This window comes from Mytilus galloprovincialis, chromosome 3, assembly GCF_965363235.1.
Source record: "Mytilus galloprovincialis chromosome 3, xbMytGall1.hap1.1, whole genome shotgun sequence".
Classification (NCBI taxonomy): domain Eukaryota; kingdom Metazoa; phylum Mollusca; class Bivalvia; order Mytilida; family Mytilidae; genus Mytilus; species Mytilus galloprovincialis.
In genome coordinates this window covers 9,445,975-9,470,155 of record NC_134840.1, presented here as the reverse complement: position 1 = coordinate 9,470,155, position 24,181 = coordinate 9,445,975, and the positions used below count along the sequence as shown (strand labels likewise).

At 32.0% G+C, this 24,181-nt stretch overlaps 1 protein-coding gene across 2 annotated transcripts in view; it reads right to left on the bottom strand.

Annotated features, from left to right (window-relative positions):
• LOC143067149 (uncharacterized) overlaps window positions 1-15,109 on the bottom strand; it is a 33,329-nt gene extending 18,220 nt beyond the window's left edge. For both annotated transcript variants that reach the window (XM_076240198.1, XM_076240200.1), the window contains exons 1-6: window positions 15,002-15,109; window positions 10,071-10,363; window positions 3,318-3,530; window positions 1,633-1,857; window positions 862-1,080; window positions 1-231 (exon numbers count right to left, since the gene is read on the bottom strand). In XM_076240198.1, coding sequence (XP_076096313.1) covers window positions 1-231; window positions 862-1,080; window positions 1,633-1,857; window positions 3,318-3,530; window positions 10,071-10,362 — 1,180 coding nt within the window. In that variant the 5' untranslated portion in view covers window position 10,363; window positions 15,002-15,109. The remainder of the gene's footprint in view (window positions 232-861; window positions 1,081-1,632; window positions 1,858-3,317; window positions 3,531-10,070; window positions 10,364-15,001) is intronic.
• Window positions 15,110-24,181: the final 9,072 nt, after the last annotated feature.

The window sequence follows — 24,181 nt, the reverse complement described above, 5'->3', positions numbered from 1 at the left end:
GATTAGCCAGTCCACTTCCAGATGTAGAACACCCTCTGAGATTTTGTGAGAATAACTCTCCTGGATTACACGTCCTTGTTTCTACTGTGCGGTCCATCCGACAGACAAGGTATCTATTGTCATATCCAGGAAATGGATTTTGACCATCCGGTAAACCTACACAGGACGGTATCACCCCATCACCACATCGAGGACAATTTCTTCCGAAACAACTGTTTTGTCCATATTCACCTGAGAAAGATAATGGAAGCACCATTGAAAACTAAGAACGATTCCTGGGGACATATTAACACACACAGATAATAAATGCCGAGTTGAATTGCATCATAAACTTCAAAATGAGTACTATTTTACAATATCGTTCTATACTTGATAATAATGAAAAATGTTCGTGAACGATTCGTTTTATTTCTTATCAGTGTACGCCATGATAAAAAAAATACAAATCGTTTGCATCTCATTTTCGTAACACGTTTGTTTTGCTTAAAATCACTGCATTTCAGGTACCATTTACTTTCTATATACAAATGATGATTGTAGTTTTACTATCTTGCTACAACAGAAGTGAAGTGCATTATACTGGAAAACTGCTTCTTTGCTTGTTTTTTTTTTTTCTTTTTTACCAAACTCAACGCTGGTATCCTTTTTTTCAATTAGAAAGAGTTAAAAGTGCATTGCTCGTTTTTAGAACTTTGTTGAATACTTTGTCGGAAAAAACTCAAAATATACCAATGCGTATTTAGTGATTAGATTTTTGGTGGGTAGGGGGTCTCACTTGAGCAGCATAAGTTAGACACTTTCTATAAGTAAAAGTGATCATTTCGCTGGTAACTGAAATAAAGAAACGATATAAAAACTTACATGGTGATAAGGGTTCAATTTTAGATCCACACTGCACATCTGAAAAGTCTATACACCTTTGATATCGTTCTGAATACAGAAGTGGGTAGCGACATTCTCCTTCGTATTTGTTAAAGTTTTCACGTGGTCTTGTCAGCTTACAGTCATAGTAACGTGAACATATGCGTGGATGTGCAATCTTTGCATCGACTCTGGATGCGCAGTAAACGTCTAGTGCCACTGGAAAAAATGGTATGTTCATTATAAAAAACCAAAAGAAAAATTCTACGCAAAATCATGTTCGAATATGTATAATCATGTGTACATTTTGTAGATTTGAAAAAACAAACTATGCACTGTCCTTAAATACATATTTCATGGTGTTTGTTTGAATGTTTGTATTTGAAAATATTACTAATATACTCAAACATACATACTTTATATAGTAGCTATTCACATTGATTTAAGTCTTCGTTGCCTGTTTGTATAACAGTTTAATAAATTTATATCAATAGAGGATAATTTTTCGTACTCCATGCGGCTAAATGTCAATGTACGTGGACAAAATCGTCCTTACAACATGTAATAGATATTATTAAAATTACGAGGATATTTCACCCTCGCCCTTTTCATCATAATCGTAGCTGATAGAAATGATTGTTCACTAACAGGATGTATTTTTGTTAGAAATAAAAAGTATTTCTATAGTCTTTCATTGCTTACTTTCTGCGTCTCCAAATCTTCATGACATAATTTTCAATCTCCAATTAAAATCAAAGTTCAGTTACTCACTTGGGTCTAGATCGAGTGTACACTTTCCTTGGATAGGATCAAATAACATAGTGTCTGTGCACGTCTTAATTGCTCTTGTTTTATTATTGAAGCATACAAGGAAATATTCCGTAAGCAGACGTCCAGGATATGCCTTTGCTCCATTTGGATGTCCCTCACATCCTACTTGTTGTGACTCGCATGGTGGACAGTTTGGTCCTCTACACTGACTCAGTTTGTAATCGCCTATAATAGATACATTAGTGAATCATTACGTTATATATAATTAACCTGTTCGGCAGCAATGTTGCATCTTAACTTTCTACTTAGGAAAAGGTTATATTTCACTACTGTTCGGCAGCAATGTTGCATCATAACTTTCTACTTAAGGAAAAGGTTATATTTCACTTACTGTTCGGCAGCAATGTTGCATCATAACTTTCTACTTAGGAAAAGGTTATAATTCACTTACTGTTCGGCAGCAATGTTGCATCATAACTTTCTACTTAGGAAAAGATTATATTTCACTTACTGTCCGTAATCGTTGAGAAGCTTAAATAGCTATATTAGTTGGATAAACTGAAATCAGTGTAAAAATTCTTGATTTATTATAAGAAATCAGTGTCAAAAAATCTTTCTTTTCGAGATCTGAATTAGAATGTTTTTCAATTACACAGCGCTTAAGCTACTGCCATTCAGGTGACATAAAATATATAAAAAAAAAAAAAAAAAAAACATCCGTATTAGTTTAGGCAAGTCTTACTAGTAATATCATCGTGTTTATTACCTAGCATTTGTTGTTGATATGGTCTCTTTCTAATAAGTCACTTCAATTTTTGGCAAGTTACATCCTTCCCAATAATTTTGAACGTATTGATTCTTTTTTGCCTGGAACTACGTCACTTTTTTTAAATATTGAGTGTGTGTTGGTTGTTGAACGTCCAGTGGAAAATATTGCATGCATCTCGTTCAACACATTAGCAATTAACACAATCGAGTGGTCCTGTAATATGGGCTGTTCGTGTTAAATGTTGGAACAATTGGAGTTCCACTTGAAAATGGTTAGATAATATTGGATAGATTTTTTTTCTTTCAACAGGTCACCTACAGACCCCTCAAAGAGTTATCGCAAGGGTTCTTAATGTGCAGAGAACGCGGCACTCTCTTTACAAGGGGTCGGATTATACATTCAGACCAGACGTGGCTGCGTATTTATAAATGAAAAATGAAAAGATCTATTTAAAATTTAGATTATTTGATATCAAGCGTTATGACAAGTACATTTTTGCACCAAATGGCCTAAATATATTTCCCTTTCAGAAAAAAAATAATTTCTACTAATTTGTTGGTTAGTTTTTAAAAGTTAACGATGACATCACAAGCTCTATTTTTTACTACTTTTACCTTCTAATTTGGAGTGGGTGAATTTGTGGTCTGGCACCTAAACGTGTAACAGCTGACCTGGTCGTTCAAGAAATATATTTTATCGCATTTGCTGACCAATGAAATTACAGAAAAACACGTAAACTTTATTACTAGCATGTCTTTCTGTATGTAAGGCTCAATATCCAAAACATTCCTATCGTTTTTATTTAATTTGAATAAGAAAAAAATGCTAAATATAAATATTCAAATCATAGACTTCATATCTTATTTGACGTATAGTCTTTCCATATCTTATCTACCTAGATATTAAGCATACTTACATGGCGTAACCGGTCTGTATCGTTCTTCACATTCTACATACTTATAGTCATCACATGTTAAAGTATCAGTATTGAACAGCTGGGGATATGGACATTCCTTCAAGTATGGCGTTCTTTTATTACCAAAATCACTACAGTCATAATATCTTGCACAGTTTTTATCATGGACTAACTTAGCTCTGGGATACTGAGGACAATATGTGTCTACTACATCTGTAATATTATAAAAATATACTCTAAGCTGTTGGTACCTCAAAATTAAGATCAACATCTAACAGCTCACTTTGAGAAGTTGGATTATACAAGTACTTCATGCAAATACCTACCATGTAATTCTAGTCTACAGCTTCTAAGTATATTATATAGCATCTACTGTAAGAAAACGATCAAAGTTACCAAGCTTATAATCTGGTACCCCAGACGCACGTGTGTCTTTATAAGACTCGTAAGTGGCGCTTAAATCAAAACAGTAGGAAGTAAGAGTAGATATGAATTCAAAAGTACGACTTATACCGTTTATGTCTAGGGTAGAAATACATGGTTTTTTTTTTTGGTTTTTTTTTTTTTGATCGAAAAACAAGCAATGGCTAACTTATTTAAATGATCGATTCTTTGATACAGTGAGATATAGCTACAAATTTTATATTTTTATATAGAATCTGGTTTTTAATATAGTATCCAGCAATTTTTATTAATTAGAATAACTTGAATTGTAAACAATGAACTTAGGATAAAAACCAAAGGGACAGTAAAAGATTTATCGAAAGAAAGACACAAATATGACAAAAGCAGGGAAAAACAAATAAATACATTTTAAGAAAGCTGCCAGAGGTTGATATAATCAAGCTACTTGTTTTTCAGTTGTCATTCTAAGATATGAATAGATTTTTTTCTATTTTATAAATTGTAGTTCATAACACAATGTAACAAAGTAAACAAAATAAGAGACTATAAATCATAGAATTCAAAGCAAACACAAGCTACATTTCCAAAATGCAAGCTAACTAACTGGGAAAGGAGTTGTATATATTTCTAATTTTGTTACTTTCCACATTGCTATATGTGCTACTATTGTGTCACTTTGTGTCACAATGAATATAAATAAAATTATGTTTCATTTCTATTTTTTCTAAACTTCAAATCACTACTTGATATAACTTCGATGTAGTAATTGCTTTATTTTTGCTATTAAATTCTAAAATACAACAGAAATAATGAGATTATACTATTTTGATAAAAACTACCTCTACTGAATAACAAGATTTACCGTTTGAACTAGGCAAACTAAATTTTGATAAACTTCATTTTACTTACATCTCTCGTAATCTAAATTGATATTCAAGAATACCTATATCATTAACTCATTAAATCAAGAATACCTATATCATTAACTCATTAAATCAAGAACTTGCAAATTAATGGCGGAAAACAAACATAAATTGTACGAACGTTCATATTTTCAATTTTGTCATGATAGCATACCAGTGTAAGAATAGAATTTAACTAGGTTGGGATCCCGTTAACATGTTTAACACCGTCACATTCTGTATGTATGTGCCTGTCCCAAGTAAGGAGCCTGTAATTCTGTGGTTGTCGTATGTTGCTGTGTTACATATTTGTTTTTCGTTCATTTTACTACATAAATTAGGCCGTTAGTTGTATCGTTTGAATTGTTTCACATTTTTTTCATTTCGGGGCCTTTTATAGCTGACTATGCGGTATGGGCTTTGCTCATTGTTGAAGGCCGTATTGTGACCTATATTTGATAACATCTGTGTTATTTGGTCTCTCGTGGAGAGTTGTCTCATTTGCAATCCTACCACTTCATCTTTTATTATATTGGAAGACTTTTTAATATGTCATTACTGATGGGTAGACACACGTTAACCATTATCGATAAACAATACTTAAATGTGAAGTAGTTATCGGGTCCATGTTTGACATAAACTTTTAAAAATAACAATAAAATGTAAGAGCTGTGGTGTGATTTCCATTAGACAAATATCTCTCAAGAATTAAATGACAAGAATGCAATTACCTACACGTTACCGTAAGGTTTCATTAATAAGAAAAAAACATAATCTAGAGTAAGCTGTTTAAAAGTCATAAGTATGGAAAAACACATAGGAATTCTTTAAAGAATACCAACGGCCTGATTTTAATTAAAACGAAAAAAGAAAAATAATGACGGTTGACAGCAATCAATGATAACCTATTACTTATAGACTCCTACGAACATGAAGAATGTGCCGGGTTCAAACATTTAGTCAATGTTCAACATTTGTCTAACATGGGATAGAAGTTTTACAGAAACAACAAAGCGAACTGAAAACAAGTCAGTTGAAAAGGGATATACGCATTAAATCGAAACTGAGCAGAAAAAAAGAAGATGTGGTATGATTGCCGATGAGACAACTTTCCACAATAGACCAAAATGACACAGAAATTAACAACTATAGGTCACCGTAACACCTTAAACAATGAGCAAAGCCCAAACCGCATAGTCAGCTATAAATGGCCCTGAAATAACAATGTAAAACATTTCAAACGAAAAAACTAATGCCCGTTAGTATATGCAAATTTTGACATTTTTGAGACTGTGTGATAGCGATAATTCTATTAATATTGGTCAATCTATGAGGCTTCTGGTTTTATATAATTAAAGTGTCATATATATATATTATTGCTCGAAAAGACTGTTCTTTTTTTATTACACTGTAAGTAATAGTTATTAGTAGTACACGTCACTTATGGCATACTGACTGTTGTCCAAATCGAACAGGACTACTAAAATAGTAATAGAATTATCATATCATGTAATATTATAGAATGTTGGGTTTTCTTCTTGATAGTTTTAGAAATCTGGCGGTTGTGATGATGACGATGATGATGTCACAGAACTTTCAGGAATAAATTCATACGGATTTAATCCGCTAAAGGAAAAAACAAAAACGGATTTACTCCACAAAAGGAAAGAGCAAGTCCGGATTTAGTCTCCGAAAGGAAAGAAACCAGAAACTGTGGGTTGATTTTCTAGATAGGCCAATTCTATAATGGTATTCATATTCTCCATTTCATTGCTCTGTCATGTTTCTCGAGATATAACATTGTTAAATCATTTTAAATGACATTTTGTTTTCACATTTGAAATGCTGGATGACATCTCTGACATAATTTTGTTTAATATTAGAAGGTATATAAGTTAATTGAATTCTAAATTAATTATTCTATACGTTTGATCTTATATCATATTAACTTTAACTTTAATGACAACACAACACATTGTTTGTAGGCGTGTTCAAATAATACTTACTAACACTATATACATTCGTAAATGACATATTTATACATAACTGAAAAGGACAAGTCAGGATCCGACCAGAATTACCTAGATCATACACATTTAACATATTTTTTTTAAATAGATATCGGGGCGTGTGGCGTTTGCGTTTTTTTTTCTTCAATAAAACAGTTTTTTTTTATTCGCACCACCCGATAAAAGAACAAACAACGGACCTTTTTTTCTTAGATCAATTAAATATTTAAGAACGTAAGGTGCATTGTTGTTTCCCATTTTTGGTTGGAAATAGTTGGCTATCTTGTTCCATTTGTATATATCTAATGCATCCAACCGTATTCGGATGATTATCTGGTGGAGGGAAAAACATCTTAAATTAGTGCTATTACAATATGTATAAAGGGAAATACTATAGAAGTTATTAATGTAAGTTTCTAGATATATTCACTATGTTCATGACGTTTTTTGTGACATAAAAGCAAATAAAATAGGGAATACAGCTAGAGTGTCAGTGTCGATATATATCTTGTTGGTTTAATTGATCTATTTGACAGTTACGTGTACATGCCACCTATTGATATAATTACTGCACTCTTATACTGCAAGATATTAATATTATTACACTCTTAAACTGCAACATATTAATGCAGTGACACAATTATTGACCTTATAACGGAGAACAAAACTATAATATTTCAGGTCGTGACCTCGTTTACCACTATTGATGGCTACGGAAACTTGTACAAATAAATGATATATTGTCATGGTATGGCTCCATTAACATGTTATAATGATCTACAACACTATAGGCTTGATTTCACATGTCATTACTAAACTATTCAGCTATAATCAAATTGTGCTTTATATAAATAGTACACTTTCCAAGTACATATCTCTAAAAATCTCTATATACATTATTATATTTGTGCAAAACTGAATCGAAATTCGAAACAGCAATGTACATATTAAACGAAACTATTTACATGTAAAATGAAATACAAAAACACCAAAACCAAACCTACATGACATAATGACAACTAAAACAAATTCCGCTATGTTTTATCACAAATCGAATCTACATGATATAATATGTTGGCCTAAGGTCTTATTTAAAGTGCAGAGTAGCACAAACTGAAATTGGCCTTAACAATTTTTAAAAAGTATACACCGATTACCAAAATTGAAGCTGATAAAAACCAACAACACTACTCCAAAACATGTGTACATAGAATGAAATTCTCTTTAAGATTACAAAGAGCCAGACTACGTATAACATCACACCACACTCAAACGTTTTCAGAGGAACGTTATACTCCTGCATAATCAGCAATTCTGGAGGGAAGGGACTGAGGGTGGGATTTGTTTGCTTATAAAATATGAAAGTCGGTACAGAGTTGGACTATCTTGAATATGTAATCGTTGTTGTTTGTTTTTATTGTGCGCTTTCGTTTTTTTTTCTCCAGAAAGTTTGAGTGTAGGCGGTTAGTGCTGCTTGGAAAACTGTTGGATTCTATTTATTACCAACAATTATCAATTTATTTTATTTTACATTTTTTTAAGACAATGTGGCATTTACATTTTATGAGCACGCTTACACCATTTAATGTCCACAATTAATAACTTTTTGTCGTAAAATCACGATTTCTTTTGTTACAGAACACCATTTACATAACGTAACAAAAATTTATATCTTAATTGATTAAATACTACACAAAAACAGTTTAACTGTATAATTTTGTAATTATATGTTTACTAAAGCCATGATTTCTTCATGGCATTTGCATTGCAAATATCTTTACATCATGATCTTGGGTGCATTACAACACATATAATTTAGTTTTTTTTTTTCTTAAATATTAAAAAGAAAATTGTTGTTTGAAAGATGTTTCACGATAATTTTATGAGCGTAAAGATATACATTGATGTCTAAACTGAATGTGAAATTTTTAACACAAAAAAATGAGAAAAAACCACAGAGGAACTTTAAACCATAAGTCAATGATCGGTAAACACCACAACGACAAAAAATTGGAGGCGAACAGTAAAAGTCCTGAAAGCCTACTCTGACAACAATAATGAGCAGAACAAAATGTGTGAACTCAAATATGCTCCTGAATAGAAGACAATTCCTGATCAACCATTGGCACCCGTCATGTTGTTCGTGGATGTGTTTGGTCAAGAGTTAATTATGTAAGGAATTTGTTCTTATGATACAAATGGGGCGATCAGAAAATAATTTATGAATATGAAAAGGGAAAAGACACAAAAATAAAGTCATTTTGATTTTTGTTCATTGTTTTTTCTCTCAAACAAATCAAGCCTTTGGTTACTAGTATCTCGATTGAACTGTTTTACATTTGTCAGTTCGGGGTCTTTTATAAATGGGTTTTGCTCATTGATGACGGCCGTACGATGATCTATATTTGTGAACCCTTATGTCATTTTGTCTCTAGTAGACAGTTGTCTCATTATACCACATCTTCCTTTTTCTATATAAAGATATGTAATAGTTTTGTTATAAGATAAACATCGTTCATCAAACACTCATTCCCTGACGATTGCTTCAGAAATTAAAAGATTTGCCAATTGTTTCTGTCTGTTAAAGATTTGCCAATTGTTTCTGTCTGATAAAGTTTTGCCAATTGTTTCTGTCTGTTAAAGATTTGCCAATTGTTTCTGTCTGTTAAATATTTGCCAATTGTTTATCTCTGTAAAAGATTTGCCAATTGTTTATCTCTGATAAAGATTTGCCAATTGTTTCTGTCTGTTATAGATTTGCCAATTGTTTCTGTCTGATAAAGATTTGCCAATTGTTTCTGTCTGTTAAAGATTTGCCAATTGTTCCTGTCTGTTAAAGATTTGCTAATTGTTTCTGTCTGTTAAAGATTTGCCAATTGTTTCTGTCTGTTAAAGATTTGCCAATTGTTTCTGTCTGTTAAAGATTTGCCAATTGTTTCTGTCTGTTAAAGATTTGCCAATTGTTTCTGTCTGATAAAGATTTGCCAATTGTTTCTGTCTGTTAAAGATTTGCCAATTGTTTCTGTCTGTTAAAGATTTGCCAATTGTTTCTGTCTGTTAAAGATTTGCCAATAGTTTATCTCTGTAAAAGATTTGTCAATTGTTTATCTCTGTTAAAGATTTGCCAATTGTTTCTCTCTGTAAAAGATTTGCCAATTGTTTATCTCTGATAAAGATTTGCCAATTGTTTCTGTCTGATAAAGATTTGCCAATTGTTTCTGTCTGTTAAAGATTTGCCAATAGTTTATCTCTGTAAAAGATTTGTCAATTGTTTATCTCTGTTAAAGATTTGCCAATTGTTTCTCTCTGTAAAAGATTTGCCAATTGTTTATCTCTGATAAAGATTTGCCAATTGTTTCTGTCTGATAAAGATTTGCCAATTGTTTCTGCTCTATAGAGATTTGTTGTTACCTGTATATATGTTCACCAATACCTACCTTTGACAGGTGGACAAGGATTACTGACATCTTGAGGCCACATGCAAGTTTTATGTTTCAAATTAAAGTATAAGCCAGCTGGACATTCTATCCAAAATGTCATTTTAATTCCATTCCCACTTTGGCAGTGAATATATCCAGAACAATCCCATGGTGCTCCAACATATACGTCTTTTGATGTACAAAAGTCATTAAATTGAGGATACCTTCCTCGTTTTAATCTAGCGTTCGTAAGTCCATTGATAACAAAAAGGACAGTCAAAACGTTAACACAGAAATTCCAAGAACACATTCTACAAAAAGAAAGACATTTGATCAGTAATTCATATATGTTAATTTGGGAAATGTATATTTCCAATGTATTCTGTTAACAGAAGAATAACACAAAGTATTTCCAAAATCTTACAATTCTGAAGTAAAACATGTGTGTAACGTAGCAATTCAGATGATCCGTACAATTCTGAAGTAAAACATGTGTGTAACGTAGCAATTCAGATGATCCGTACAATTCTGAAGTAAAACATATGTGTAACGTAGCAATTCAGATGATCCGTACAATTCTGAAGTAAAACATGTGTGTAACGTAGCAATTCAGATGATCCGTACAATTCTGAAGTAAAACATGTGTGTAACGTAGCAATTCAGATGATCCGTACAATTCTGAAGTAAAACATGTGTGTAACGTAGCAATTCAGATGATCCGTACAATTCTGAAGTAAAACATGTGTGTAACGTAGCAATTCAGATGATCCGTACAATTCTGAAGTAAAACATATGTGTGACGTATCTATTCAGACGTTCCGTGATTGTATTTATTGGTAAGACAAAAATCTGCCTTATTTATTGTATATTTTAATCTTAACTTAAGTGTAGTGTGAAGGTATTCTGTTATACCATGCTCTATTTTGTTAGTTCTTCATGAAAGTGTATTTAAGATACTCTGTGATTCTTAGCAGATGTTTTGATGTAAAAAAAAGTTACGGAAAACACAAATGATTGCTTTGTAAGTGCTACGAGAGAAATTTATATGTACAATCATACAGTATATAACCCAAACAAAAATAGAAGGATTGTAGGCGGTGTCATAACAAATTAGGGTGTAATTCGTTTATTACAAAAACATTTTCTGGTATAAATACCACATATATGTCTTTTGTACGAAATACACAGTTTGCATATCGACATTTATGAGAAAGACAACTTTTCATCAGAAATCAATACACGATAAGACTTAACATGAACTGTTGTAAAGTCATGTTACACTTGAATTCAGGAACTCGATGTGAAAGTCAATTATTTTCTGTATATTTTTTTTAAATATCTACTAAATATAAAAAAAGAAGGTAGTATGATTGGCAACGAGATAACTCTCCACTTGAAATATCACAAACGCAAAACAAAAACGATTACTTTTTGTAAGACGATACTTCCAAGTATTGAGTGTGTTGTGGTATAATACCACTAGAGACCAAGTGGAAACCGGCACTTGTCTCTGAAAAATTACTTCTTTACTTATATGTTGTATTTCAGTATATAAAGGTATTTTTTTGCGGAGACAAATTCCTGTGGAGGTGGACGAGGATATGTTTCAGGGGCTTAATCTTCCATAACAAAAGGCTCAACAGGAAGTGTATGTCTTTTATTGTATACTAAAACTGATGATCAGAAATTATTGATGAAAGGAAAATATATGTGTATACATGTATGTGTATAAAATTACCAAAATTGAATATCTGCAAAACGGATGTATGAATTTTTACAATTTAACATATACTCTTTTAGAATTTTCGCTGTCTCTGTCAGGAGCATATTCCATTAATATAATTCGTTTTTGTGTGGGTTCTTTTTTTAACTATCTTGACGTGTTAAACATAAGTTTCCCCGGTCGTTTTAAGTGTTGAACATTAGTTTCCCCAAGTTGTACACACCAATTCATTGATATTTCTCGTTCTTACACCAATCCCATGTCACTTGTTTGTTCTTACACATGTTTTGTTGTCTTAAGGTTAGTCCTACTATAGTTTTGACCACTTGCTTTTATTTATTAATTTCTATATACTGTTTTATATTAAACTCTTTTCTTAATAACGTAACTATAAAGAGATATCAAAATGCTAAAAGTGATCAAAACAAACAAACTTACCGAAGCATACACATATATGCAAAACCATCAATGACCCTGTGTTTCTTAAGTTCATGTTGGATTTATACTTAAAAAAGATTGCACAGGATAAATAGAAATAAGGGTACTTTACAAAATATGTGAAATTACAACCACTTTAGTTCGTAAAGATAGTAAAAGCGACAAGGGTTCCTAATGGCTGTCATATTCAGCTAGTCTCAACACCACTAAATGAATGATGCTGCAGAAATATGCCTTTATTTACAATCATTTGAGTAAATTCGTTTTGGAATGTAATTTAGAAATTGAAGATATCTCCTTAAGAGTTTGGTGATCTGACGGGAAATACGTTGTTGAGAAGTCTAAAAGATAGTGTAGGACAGACTTCTATTAAATGTTTTGTTAAGACATAAATTAATTCAGTCAGTTTTAATATATACAATTTTTATCAATAATTTTTAGATATTTAAGTGTGTGATTATTTTATCATTTAGTGTTTCCTTATATATTTCACTTTGAAATATTATATAAAAATTTGAATTTTGATACATTATGCAAGGAATTTATAGACCAAAAATGCTAATTAGGATTGTTAATGTTGACAAATATGTAAAACATGATAACAAATTATCCGTAGGAAAACATGTCCCATAACCATTTTATACTCCTCTAACAAGATAACTATATACATTCCAATTCAAATATATGAATCTCAGTGTAAAGGGGGACATTAAACCTATATCTGTTAAATTTGATGTATAATATTTTTTTAATTATTTTTTTCCGCATTATTTATTGGAATATGACTGACATTCTGTCCACCAATCAGTCAAAAAGATATACAATGTACAACAGATGCGAATCAAGCTTTTGAGGCGAAGGCCATGGATATAGTTAGAGCTAAATTCAATTTTATGCTGAGTTCAGAAAAATCCCTTGAACATATTTCCGTACATCTTCACTAGATACGTAAATAGATAAATAATGTGTAAAGTAACTGAAGATAACATAAAAAATCAGATCAAATCGTGCATAGGACAAGTTCACATAAACTATAAAGAATGACACACAAGTTTTATCAAACGTTTTGATCATAACCAGGGAGAGTGCAATGTATCGATCACTTTGCATTATCTGTTTGATTGATTGGTTTTTGGTTTAACATTCGTACGATTTCACGACCTAAGCGAAGCGACATCATTGTATATAATAGAAATAGTCTCGAAATGGTTCTAGTTTAGTTTTTGAGTTGAGTAGGCTGGTGAGACATCGATGTCTCACTGATATAGGGATGAACGATGATAATAAGTAATGATAAATGCTCTCACTTCTTCCTTGATTCAGACGGGGAAGAAGTAACCTCAAACCGATCAAAAGATCAATTTCTGACGATCGACATTTGAGTGTGGAATGACCTTTTATCATTTACCATCCTTTTCATGATATGACTTAACAAAACTAAAAAAATATAACAAAGACGGATTTATTAAATCTGTGGTTACATCGAAGTAATAACAACACCCATTTTCAATCAAAAATCTATTTCCTTTAATGTTAATGATAAATACAACTACGATTTGTTATTGAATCAACTGACGTAAATTGAAGTCGTGCCTGTTGAGAAAAAATGGGAGGCATACATCGTAGTATAATTGATTACATCTATTGTTTTAATGATATTAATAAAATATGATTAATAACTAGTATCGTATCGAGGTAAATCAATCCCATGTGATTCTACAAATGTATGACCCAATAACGTATTTGCTATCAAATGGTCGTCTTAAATACACGACAAAAAATCTTTTTTGTTAAACACAATCTCATTAATGACAGCTGTTCTATTTATATAATAATGAATGCAAAACGTGTGCAATTGTTAGTTTTTGTGACAATACATATGCATATACAAATTGTAAGCATGACAAAATAAACATAACACCTATAATTTCCTGTTTAAAGCATTTAACACTTAAACACGTATCCGGGACAAAGGGTGTTTATTAAAATCAATTCTACAAGGTGTACCACTCATGCATGTGTTTACTTATACTATATGAAAAAAAAAAAACAGATTTATTCAAACTGCCACTGAGGCAACTCTCCATAAGAGACCAAATGACACAGAAACTAACACCTCATACTTCAACAATGAGCAAAGCCATTACCGCATAGTCAGCTATAAAAGACCCCAAAAGACAAATGCAAAATAATTCAAACGAGAAAACTAAGGAGCTGATTTATAGTAAAACACATACCGCTTGATGACTTTTTTCTGCGTTTTTTCAGTGCAAAATTAAAAAGTTTTCTGTACTCAATTGTTTCCTGCATTTTGTGTTGCAGAATATTCATGCTCATCTGTTTTATCCAAGGTCATTTAATTTTTAAGCTCTTTTTAGACCAAGATTTATATTTTCAAAATCCGACTGACCCTTTTTCCCACAATATTTCAAATTGTCCTCTCCTTACATAGACATACAGAAAAAGTTGTACGATCGTCAATAACATTGTTAATCAATATTGCAACTTAACTATGAAGGAAAAATTAAACCAAGCCTTCAATTTTCATCAAATTTCAAAAGTCTTTCAATCAATAAATTAACATTAAAATTTAATAAATGATGTCATTTCATAGAAAACAATTGCATGCATTAAACCTTTTGAATACTGCTTTTTGACATTCGAGTGTCTTTATTGTAAACTAGAAGTAAGAATGGATATCCCTGTAACACGCCTATGTCGATTAAATAGATTAAGTAATATATAATTTGATAATTGATTGTACAAGTAAAAAAAATAGTTTCCTTACCTTATAAATCCAAATTTATTTTAGCTAAAACAAAAAAGTTAAATTTTCCTAATTACAGGTATTACTTCCAATAATTTTCGTGAGGTGACATGGTTGACGAGTGAATACCAAATGACGTATACTACATAAACGGTTTTTATATTCGTTTGTCATGTTATAATATTGTCTTGTACGAATTAATGACATGGTGTTTATCAATGATAATAAAAACATGCATAAGAATATAAGCATAGGTGTCACAATAATAACCACAATTTATATATATATATATATGTATGTATATATGTACCGACTGCTTATTACAATTCACTGGATTTATTAAACTAATAACGTAATGTGACTGAAGATACTGAAATCAATTTGATATATAAAGATGAATTCGATTAAGGCGAAACTTTCAACCTATCAATTACCTACTACTCCATCAGTTTGTCACGATTGAGAAAAAAAAGTAAATGGTAATGAAGCGATTCACTTTTATATAGCTTCGAACTGAACAAAATGATTATGTAAACTTTAAGATTTACAAGGAATTCAATGAACTGTGTATAAATAGACAAGAAAAAGTTAAATGCAGAGATAGAAATAAAATGTATAGTTTGCAAAAATTTCAAAACAAATCAATCAAATTTATTAAAATGATATAACTTGTCGTAGATAATATTATGAATAAGCAGAACTTTAAATTTAAGTTGAACTGTGTCGGTTTTTTCGTGGAAGCGTTCTCGTGTCGAGTGCCAAATAATTAATTAGTTTTGCTACATCTACGCCAATAACGCAGAATTTCTAAGAAAGAGCATCAAACTTGAAGTCAAGATTCATGAGTTCGGAAACGTTATATGTCTTCCTTTGACCTATTTATACCTTGTACAAATCAGGATTCATAAAGACATTGTCTTTGTTTGAGATCTGTAAGAAACCTGTTAACGTGATGCAACACTCACTTTTTTGTGGGGTACCATTAGGAAAGTTTGCGATATATTGTAATGGTTGACAATAAGCAAACATTGAAGGTGTATTCATATCGCATTAACATGTTCTCGTTCAGAAATGCAAATACTTTTCAATTGGACATTGAACACAAATCAATCTTCTGCTACAACATTTATTAAAAAAAATAAATACATTTTACCTCGATCATGCAATTAGACCATTGTATACTGTTATATTAAATAATACATAATAAGAAATTTTAACCCTTGGCATAATTTTTTCACTAATACACACAACTTCCACACGAAAAAATCCATTATTTAAAAAAGGACAATGTCGTTGTATTGTGTATTTGTATTTCATTACTTGATAAAATGTTCTTCGGTGAAGTCTTGTGTGAATATTTCTAGTGTTATAGATATATTTCACATACCAGAAATATTTACATTCCAAAGTGTTAGGTTGATGCAAAAAGCGCTGAAAGTCAAACCAGACTTATATAAGTATGGCCATTTCAGTGTGTCGAGTTTTAGATTTAAAAAAATTGGTCAAGTGACAATATTATTATTTGGAAACCAAAAGCATGACGGACAGACGACGGAACATGTAGATAGAGAAATGAACATATCTTTGCACCGCTATTCACCCATTGAGGCAAGTTTATAAAAATAACAAAAAACGGTTTATATGCATAGTCAAGTTATAATGTGTATATAAAAAATAAATATGTTATTAATAAAAAACAAGTGCACACACTGAAATGTTTCGATTTCTTTACTGACAATGATTCGTTTTATTATGGAAACAGTAAAAAATACAGGTTGACCAACAAGTAGTCCATCAATAAAAGGAAAATAAAGACAACTAGTATTCTATTTTTGAAACTGCAAGAAAAAGTTTTTTCCACTTTTGATGCTTTTTATGCTGTCATTGTGGTTAGGTTTTTTTTACATTTTATACTACCGCTCCACAGAATGGGAGGTATACGGTTAAACCACTTCCTAACCGTCCATGTAACTATCTAGTCTTGTGTCCTATGATATTCCTGTGGTATTATCTCAGGATCTTAGCACCCCGATTTTGATACTTTGATACCAAACCTCACATGAGCATGCTGTACTTCGTTAAGCACTTTCACATTCATCTCTCTTTAACTTCATGTTTAAGAAAATACTTCTATTCATTTTATGCATAATGGATATGTATGACATTTTCGTAACATCTTTCTAGAGAAGTCCTCATTAGGGCACCTTAAAAATGCTATAAGGCATTTTTGTGCATGTTGTACCGTAGAATGCATCATTTTTACGGTTGTATCAAAAGTAAGCAATATATCAGGATTCAACTTGGTTATTTTAATTTCACGGTATGATATCAAGTTTTGTCATCTGATGGGAAACACCATTGTTGAGAAATCTAAAAGATATTAAAATGCAGAATTTTAATAAATATTATGATAAGACATACCAAAATAGTTCAGTCGGTTTTTGAATTTACAACTGCTGTCAATAATATTAACATATTTAAGTGTTTGATATTTTTATTATTCAGTGTTTCATCAAAATTGTCACCATTATAAAACACATATAAATTTGAAATTTTGATATATTATGCGACAAAAAATGCTAATTTAGATTGTTGCAATTGACATATATGTAATGCATAATACAAATATCCACCAAGTTTACCCCCTCAACCATAAATAAACACGTTATAAATATATGTGTGTAAAAAGTAAAATCACAAAAATACTGAACTCCGTTGGAAATTCAAAACGGAAAGTCCCTAGCTCATCAAATGGCAAAATCAAAAGCGTAAGCACATTCAACGCATGGATAACAATGTGTGTGTCTGTAGGGGGATATTAAAACTATATCTATTAAATTTGATATCACATTTTATATATATAGATTGCCTAACAATGTAATTTTAACACACTTTTTGGTATGTAAATATAAGAATGTTTAAAATATTTACAAAATGATGAAAATAAATGCAATATTTCGCTAGACCAACTAGCTTTATCAAGCGTGCATCTATCCAGGTGAAATCGGATGTAGATGATAAGAAACTTTTGCAGTTCAATGTATATGTTGCACTTAGCTGCTTTGAAAATAAGATTTTACTTACTTCCAAAACTCCACAAAGAAGGGATTCCAGTGAGACCTATAGTATCAGCTAATGGCCATCCCACAGAAAAAATTTCAGAATTTGTTGATTACCACCTCAGACCACATGTTAAACAACTACCATCTCATATTCAAGATACGACTGACTATTTGAAGAAAATGAATTGCTTAAGTCCTTTACCTATCAACACAATTTTGGTTTCAATGGATGTGTGTTCTTTATACACAAATATTCCAAAAGATGAAGGAATAGCCGCGTGTGAAAAAGTATGGAATACTCGAAAGGATAAACATCCCCAAACTGACTGTCTAGTTCAATTGCTCAAGCTAGTGCTTGAAAATAACAACTTTATTTTCAACGACAAGCACTTTTTACAGATTGACGGAACTAGTATGGGAACAAAAATGGCACCTTCTTTTGCCAACATTTTTATGGGGGATCTCGAAGAACGCATCCTTTTGAGTGTGCCATACAAACCCTTGTCATGGCTCCGTTTTATTGATGATATTGACATGAAATGGAACGATACTGCAGAACATGTGCAAGATTTCTTAGATCATTGTAATCAGTTCCATCACTCAATTAAATTTACATCTGAATTTTCAAGCGAGAAAATTGCTTTTCTCGACACCACCACATTTGTAAAAAAACGGGGTCATGACAACTGATCTCCACACAAAGAAAACTGATAAACACCAGTTCCTTTCTCTAAAAAGTTGTCACACGAAACACTGCTCCAGGAGTATACCTTACAGTCAAGCCATCAGACTAAAGCGAATTTGCTCCTCGGAATCCAAACTAAACTATCGTTTGGGACAACTAAAAACACAACTGAAATCAAGAGGATACAAAACCAAAAACATCACAGACGCTTTTGATAAAGCCAAAGAAAAAGATCGAGCTAGCCTCATGGAATACAAAGATAAGAGGACCCGTGCAGATAGAATTCCGTTTGTTGTAACCTTCCATCCCGATTTGACAAATATTTCATCTACTATCCGAAAGCACTGGCGTCTTATCGAAAATGACTCTTCCTTAAAAGAAATTTTTCCATCACCTCCTGTTATTGCTTATCGCAGACCCAAAAATCTCAAAGACATACTTTCGAGTGTTACAAACAATGCGGTAGAAGCAATTGTAAGTGCTGTAAAGCCGCCAACACTGACCACTCTTTCAGCAGCACAGTAACAAAGCAGCGATACAACATCTATGTTACATCTAATTGCAAAACGGAAAATAGTATTTATATTCTTACTTGTGGAACTTGCAAGCTGCAGTATGTTGGTGAAACAGAAACTAAATTCAACATCAGACTAAACAATCACCGGTCGTTCTATACAAAAGGAAGAAACTGTCCAATTACGAGACACCTATTAAGAACAGGACATACTTTTGATAATATCACCTTTCAAATAATTGAGGTAAACCAAAATTAGGACTCCGAAAGGAGAAAACAGAGAGAAAGTTTCTGGATGCATCAGCTACGTACTCTTGAACCTGATGGACTCAATGAGAGGAATGAAAAACAGTTCAACCCAAAACCAAAGGAATAAATCATGAATTCTATTCTATTTAACTAAAACAACTATTTGTTTAGATTTCGAATTTGTCATGTACAATAAACGGCAAAAATATGTTTTATATAAACCATCAATCAAAATGTTAAACTTTTACACGAATTTTGTGTAGCTCAAGCTACAAAGATATTTTTTGTCATGCATCCGATTTCACCTAGATAGATGCACACGCCCGATGAAGCTAATTTGTTTAGCGAAATATTGCGTGGATAATACATAAAATATAACAACTAATTTTATAACACTCATTAGTGTGTTAAAGTTACATTCTTAGACACTTATATAATTTAATTTAGTAACTGCATCAGTTTATTTACAAACTGATCCACACCTAGATAGATTGAATGTTGATTGTTGCTATTTTTAAACACTATATATATATATAGTCCAGAGCTGGCATGTCAGTTAACTGCTGGTAGTCTGATGTTATTTATGTATTATTGTCATTTTGTTTATTTTCTTTGGTTACATCTTCTGGCATCAGACTCGGACTTCTCTTGAACTGAATTTTAATGTGCGTATTGTTATGCGTTTACTTTTCTGCATTGGCTAGAGGTATAGGGGGAGGGTTGAGATCTCACAAACATGTTTAATCCCGCCGCATTTTTGCGCCTGTCTCAAGTCAGGAGCCTCTGGCCTTTGTTAGTCTTGTATTATTTTAACTTTTAGTTTCTTGTGTACAATTTGGAGTTTAGTATGGGGTTCATTATCACCAGATCACTGAACCAGTATATATTTGTTAAGGAGCCAGCTGAAGGACGCCTCCGGGAGCGAGAATTTCTCGTTGCATTGAAGACCTGTTGGTGACCTTCTGCTGTTGTCTGCTCTATGGTCGATTGTTGTCTCTTTGGCACATTCCCCATTTCCATTCTCAATTTTATAAACGAGTCTAAATTGAAAACTACGTTCAAACCTATGATTGCGTTGGATAAAAACCGCAATTTTTATACATGTGCATGTAAAACAAATTTCGTTGTAGAAGGGTCTAAAACAGCACAAACAATTTTAAGAGTCAATGTAGAATGAACGGATCATATTTACCGGAGGGAAAATATGATACAAGCCCAAACGAAAAAATATAAACGATATATATTTTCCCTCCGGTTAATATGATCCGTTCATCCTATATTGACTCTTAAAATTCAAGAGTCTATCTAAAAATGAGGGTACTTTTTATATGGCCTTCCAAATACCGTTTCGATCCCTTACATCACTGAAGAGACATTAATTGTCGAAATCCGGATCTGGTGTACTACAAAAATATTGACTATTGTGGCATAACATCGTGGCCACAAGTTAATTGTTTTTTTTTTTTCTGTTTAGTATTAAATTTATATTAAGATCCATTCTGTTACATCTTGTGATCAATTTTATTTGACAATCGCCAATGGCAGTCAGCAGGGTTAAAGAACATCAGTTGTTCGACCTGTTAGTCAAATGCGTTTTGTTTAAATATACTTTTTCACTTTTTGGTCTTTTGGAAAATGTTGTTTGTGCTGTTTTTAGATCCTTCTACAACGAAATTTGTTTTACATGCACACGTATAAAAATTGCGGTTTTTATCCAACGCAATCATAGGTTTGAACGTAGTTTTCAATTTAGACTCGTTTATATTTGATTGGAATAGATGTGATAATATGAACATTCATCAGTCAACACGTTATCAATTGATGCGAATCCGGCATTTGAGGCGAAAGGCACAGGAAATCATCGTCGTTTTCAGTTGTCACCTGAAAGTGCTAGAGGTCTTTCGTTAGTTCCACTGCTGCACCAGCTAATCAAAACGTTATACAACAAATGTGGATCTAGGTCAGTTTTCGCATAAGAGAGCTAGAGGTCGTTGGTTAGTTTCACTGCCAGCTTATTAATCTGTTTAAACTACCTCGCTTCTAACAACGCGGAATATCGAGGTAAGAACAACATATTTGAAAATCATATTATTGAGTACGGGAAGTGTGACGTGTCTTCTTGCTGCCCATTAACTTGTACAAGTCAGTATGCATATATACCTTGTATTTGTTTGAAATCTTTACAACATAGCGTTGTGCAACGTCTTCTATTCTTTTGAGGAGTCGAATAAACATAAGTATGTGATATCTTGTAATGGTGGACAATCATCGACCATTGAAGGTGTATTCATATTGCATTAGTATGTTCTCGTTCAGATATACAAATAATGTGTTCTACTGGACGTTAAACACTTTTCTATCTGCTACTATATTATTTTCTCAAACTTTTAGATTCATTTTACTTCAATGATACAATGTAACCTAAACGGCCTTGTTTATTGTAATAACTTATAACAATGTAACCTAAACGGCCTTGTTTATTGTAATAACTTATAATGCATTATAACGATTGTTTACCTTTGCATAGATTATTATCACCAATACACAACACTTTCGGAAGAAACCATCCTTTATTATCAGAAAAAGAACAATGTCGTTGTATTGTGAATTTGTATACCATTTCTTGATAAAAATGTTCCTCGGTGTAGTCTCGTGTGGAAAATTCCAATGAGATACATATATTTTATTTCAATGTGTAGGGTAACCAGTGATTATACATATTGAACAGCTGATGCAATAAAAGTCAAATTCAAAGACTTTTATTTCAATTGCCATGTGAGAATGACATGCTGAATTTAAAAAAAAATGCCAAGTGTACACAACTCGTCTAAACATCAACCCAACAATGTTAAATCTGTAAATTTGCTTTCACAAATTTTTTTTTTTGCTTTTTTTTTTCTTGTTCTTCCCTCGCCGGGATTCGAACCAATGCTACTGAGATATCGTGACATCAAATCGCCTGCACTGTAGCCGTACCGCTAGACAACACGACCACCTGGGCTTCACAAAAACTGAAGCTTTCGGTGGCCGTGTGTAACCTTTCCTCGTCAGTTTTAATCTAGCGTCGTACTACAGTACATGATATATAAGGCATGGAGATGTTATTGTTACAGATCAGCTAAATTATCTATAGTAAAGGATCCTACAAATTAATGCAAGATACAGTCACAGAAAATAATTATATTCATAAGTACGTCTGAGTCAGTGACAACTCTACAACAGATTTATCCATCGGATCACCAGCAATGATGGTGATACATGGCTGTGTACATTATGTATATACAACTCGTCTAAACATGAACCCAACAATGTTAGATCTGTAAATTTGCTTTCGCAAATTTTTGCACGTTAAATCAACAAATCCATTGAAAATTTAGACAAAATCCGATGAGAATAACCAATATAACATCAAAACCAAATACATGAATTTGGGATAGAAAAGTACCGTGACACGTCTTATAGATATGTGAATACACACTCAAATATAGGAGAAAACAAACGACACAACGGAAACACAACGTAAAAATGTTACACACACAGAAACGAACTATGATATAACAATGGCCATTTTCCTGACTTGGTACAAGACATTTTCAAAGATAAAAATGGTGGGTTGAACCTGGTTTTGTGGCATGCCAAACCTCGCACTTTGATGGCATTGTTAAATATAACATTAAAATGACAACATAATTATAATAATACAGGACTACAATACAAATAAATAGGAGAACGTATTAGGCAAAGAAACACATGAATAATAGATAACAAAAGGCATAAGACATATCAAATAAATTCAGTCAGTTTTAAGTATTCATATCTATATAAATTATACGCCAAAAGTAGTCTTTTATCCTAAAAACATGGAAAATTATTGGAAAAATGTCTGAGAAAACGAAGCAGTGGAAATACCTATTTCTTCTTGCCGGAAATACATAATTATTCGGTTTCTTCCGTGAAATGCATTATTTAGCGCTAACAATTCCCAAAAAAGAAATGTTTCAAATTTTGCTTACATGAACGCTTTATCTCCGCATCAAGTTTGCTACAACCTTTCAACCCGCATTTGCCGTTCTGGACCGATAAATGTTGTCAATAATATTTAGACATTTTGCTATTTATATTTCTGTTATATAATGTATCATTATATTTTGATTTATTACATACATTAAATTTTGATATATTATGCATGGGATTTATAGGCAAAAAACTACTTATAAATATTGCTACAGTTGACAAATATGTAGTACACAATACAATTATCCGTAGGAAAATATGTCCCATATCCACTTTATACTCCAATTACCAAATAACCATGTACATCCTAATTCAAATATATATATATATATTTGTGTGTTAATGGACACATTAAACTTATATCTATAGAATTTCTTGTAAAATATTTTTTGTTATCTTTTTGCTGTTATTGATTGTAATAGGCGTGACCATTGTATATGTATTAACAAAGCATTAACCTTTTCTCATTCAGATATGCAAATAATTGTCACAATGACACAATGTGACCCTGATTATCCTGGTTTACTGTTATATTTTATAAATTATTTTGATAATCCTACAATAGAAAAAATCACTAAACACCTTCACGTTCACTTAATAGGCAAAGCTGTGGAATAATCAGTTAGCAAAAGCTCACAGTTCAACTATATGTGATCTGTCATAAAAATATCAAGAGT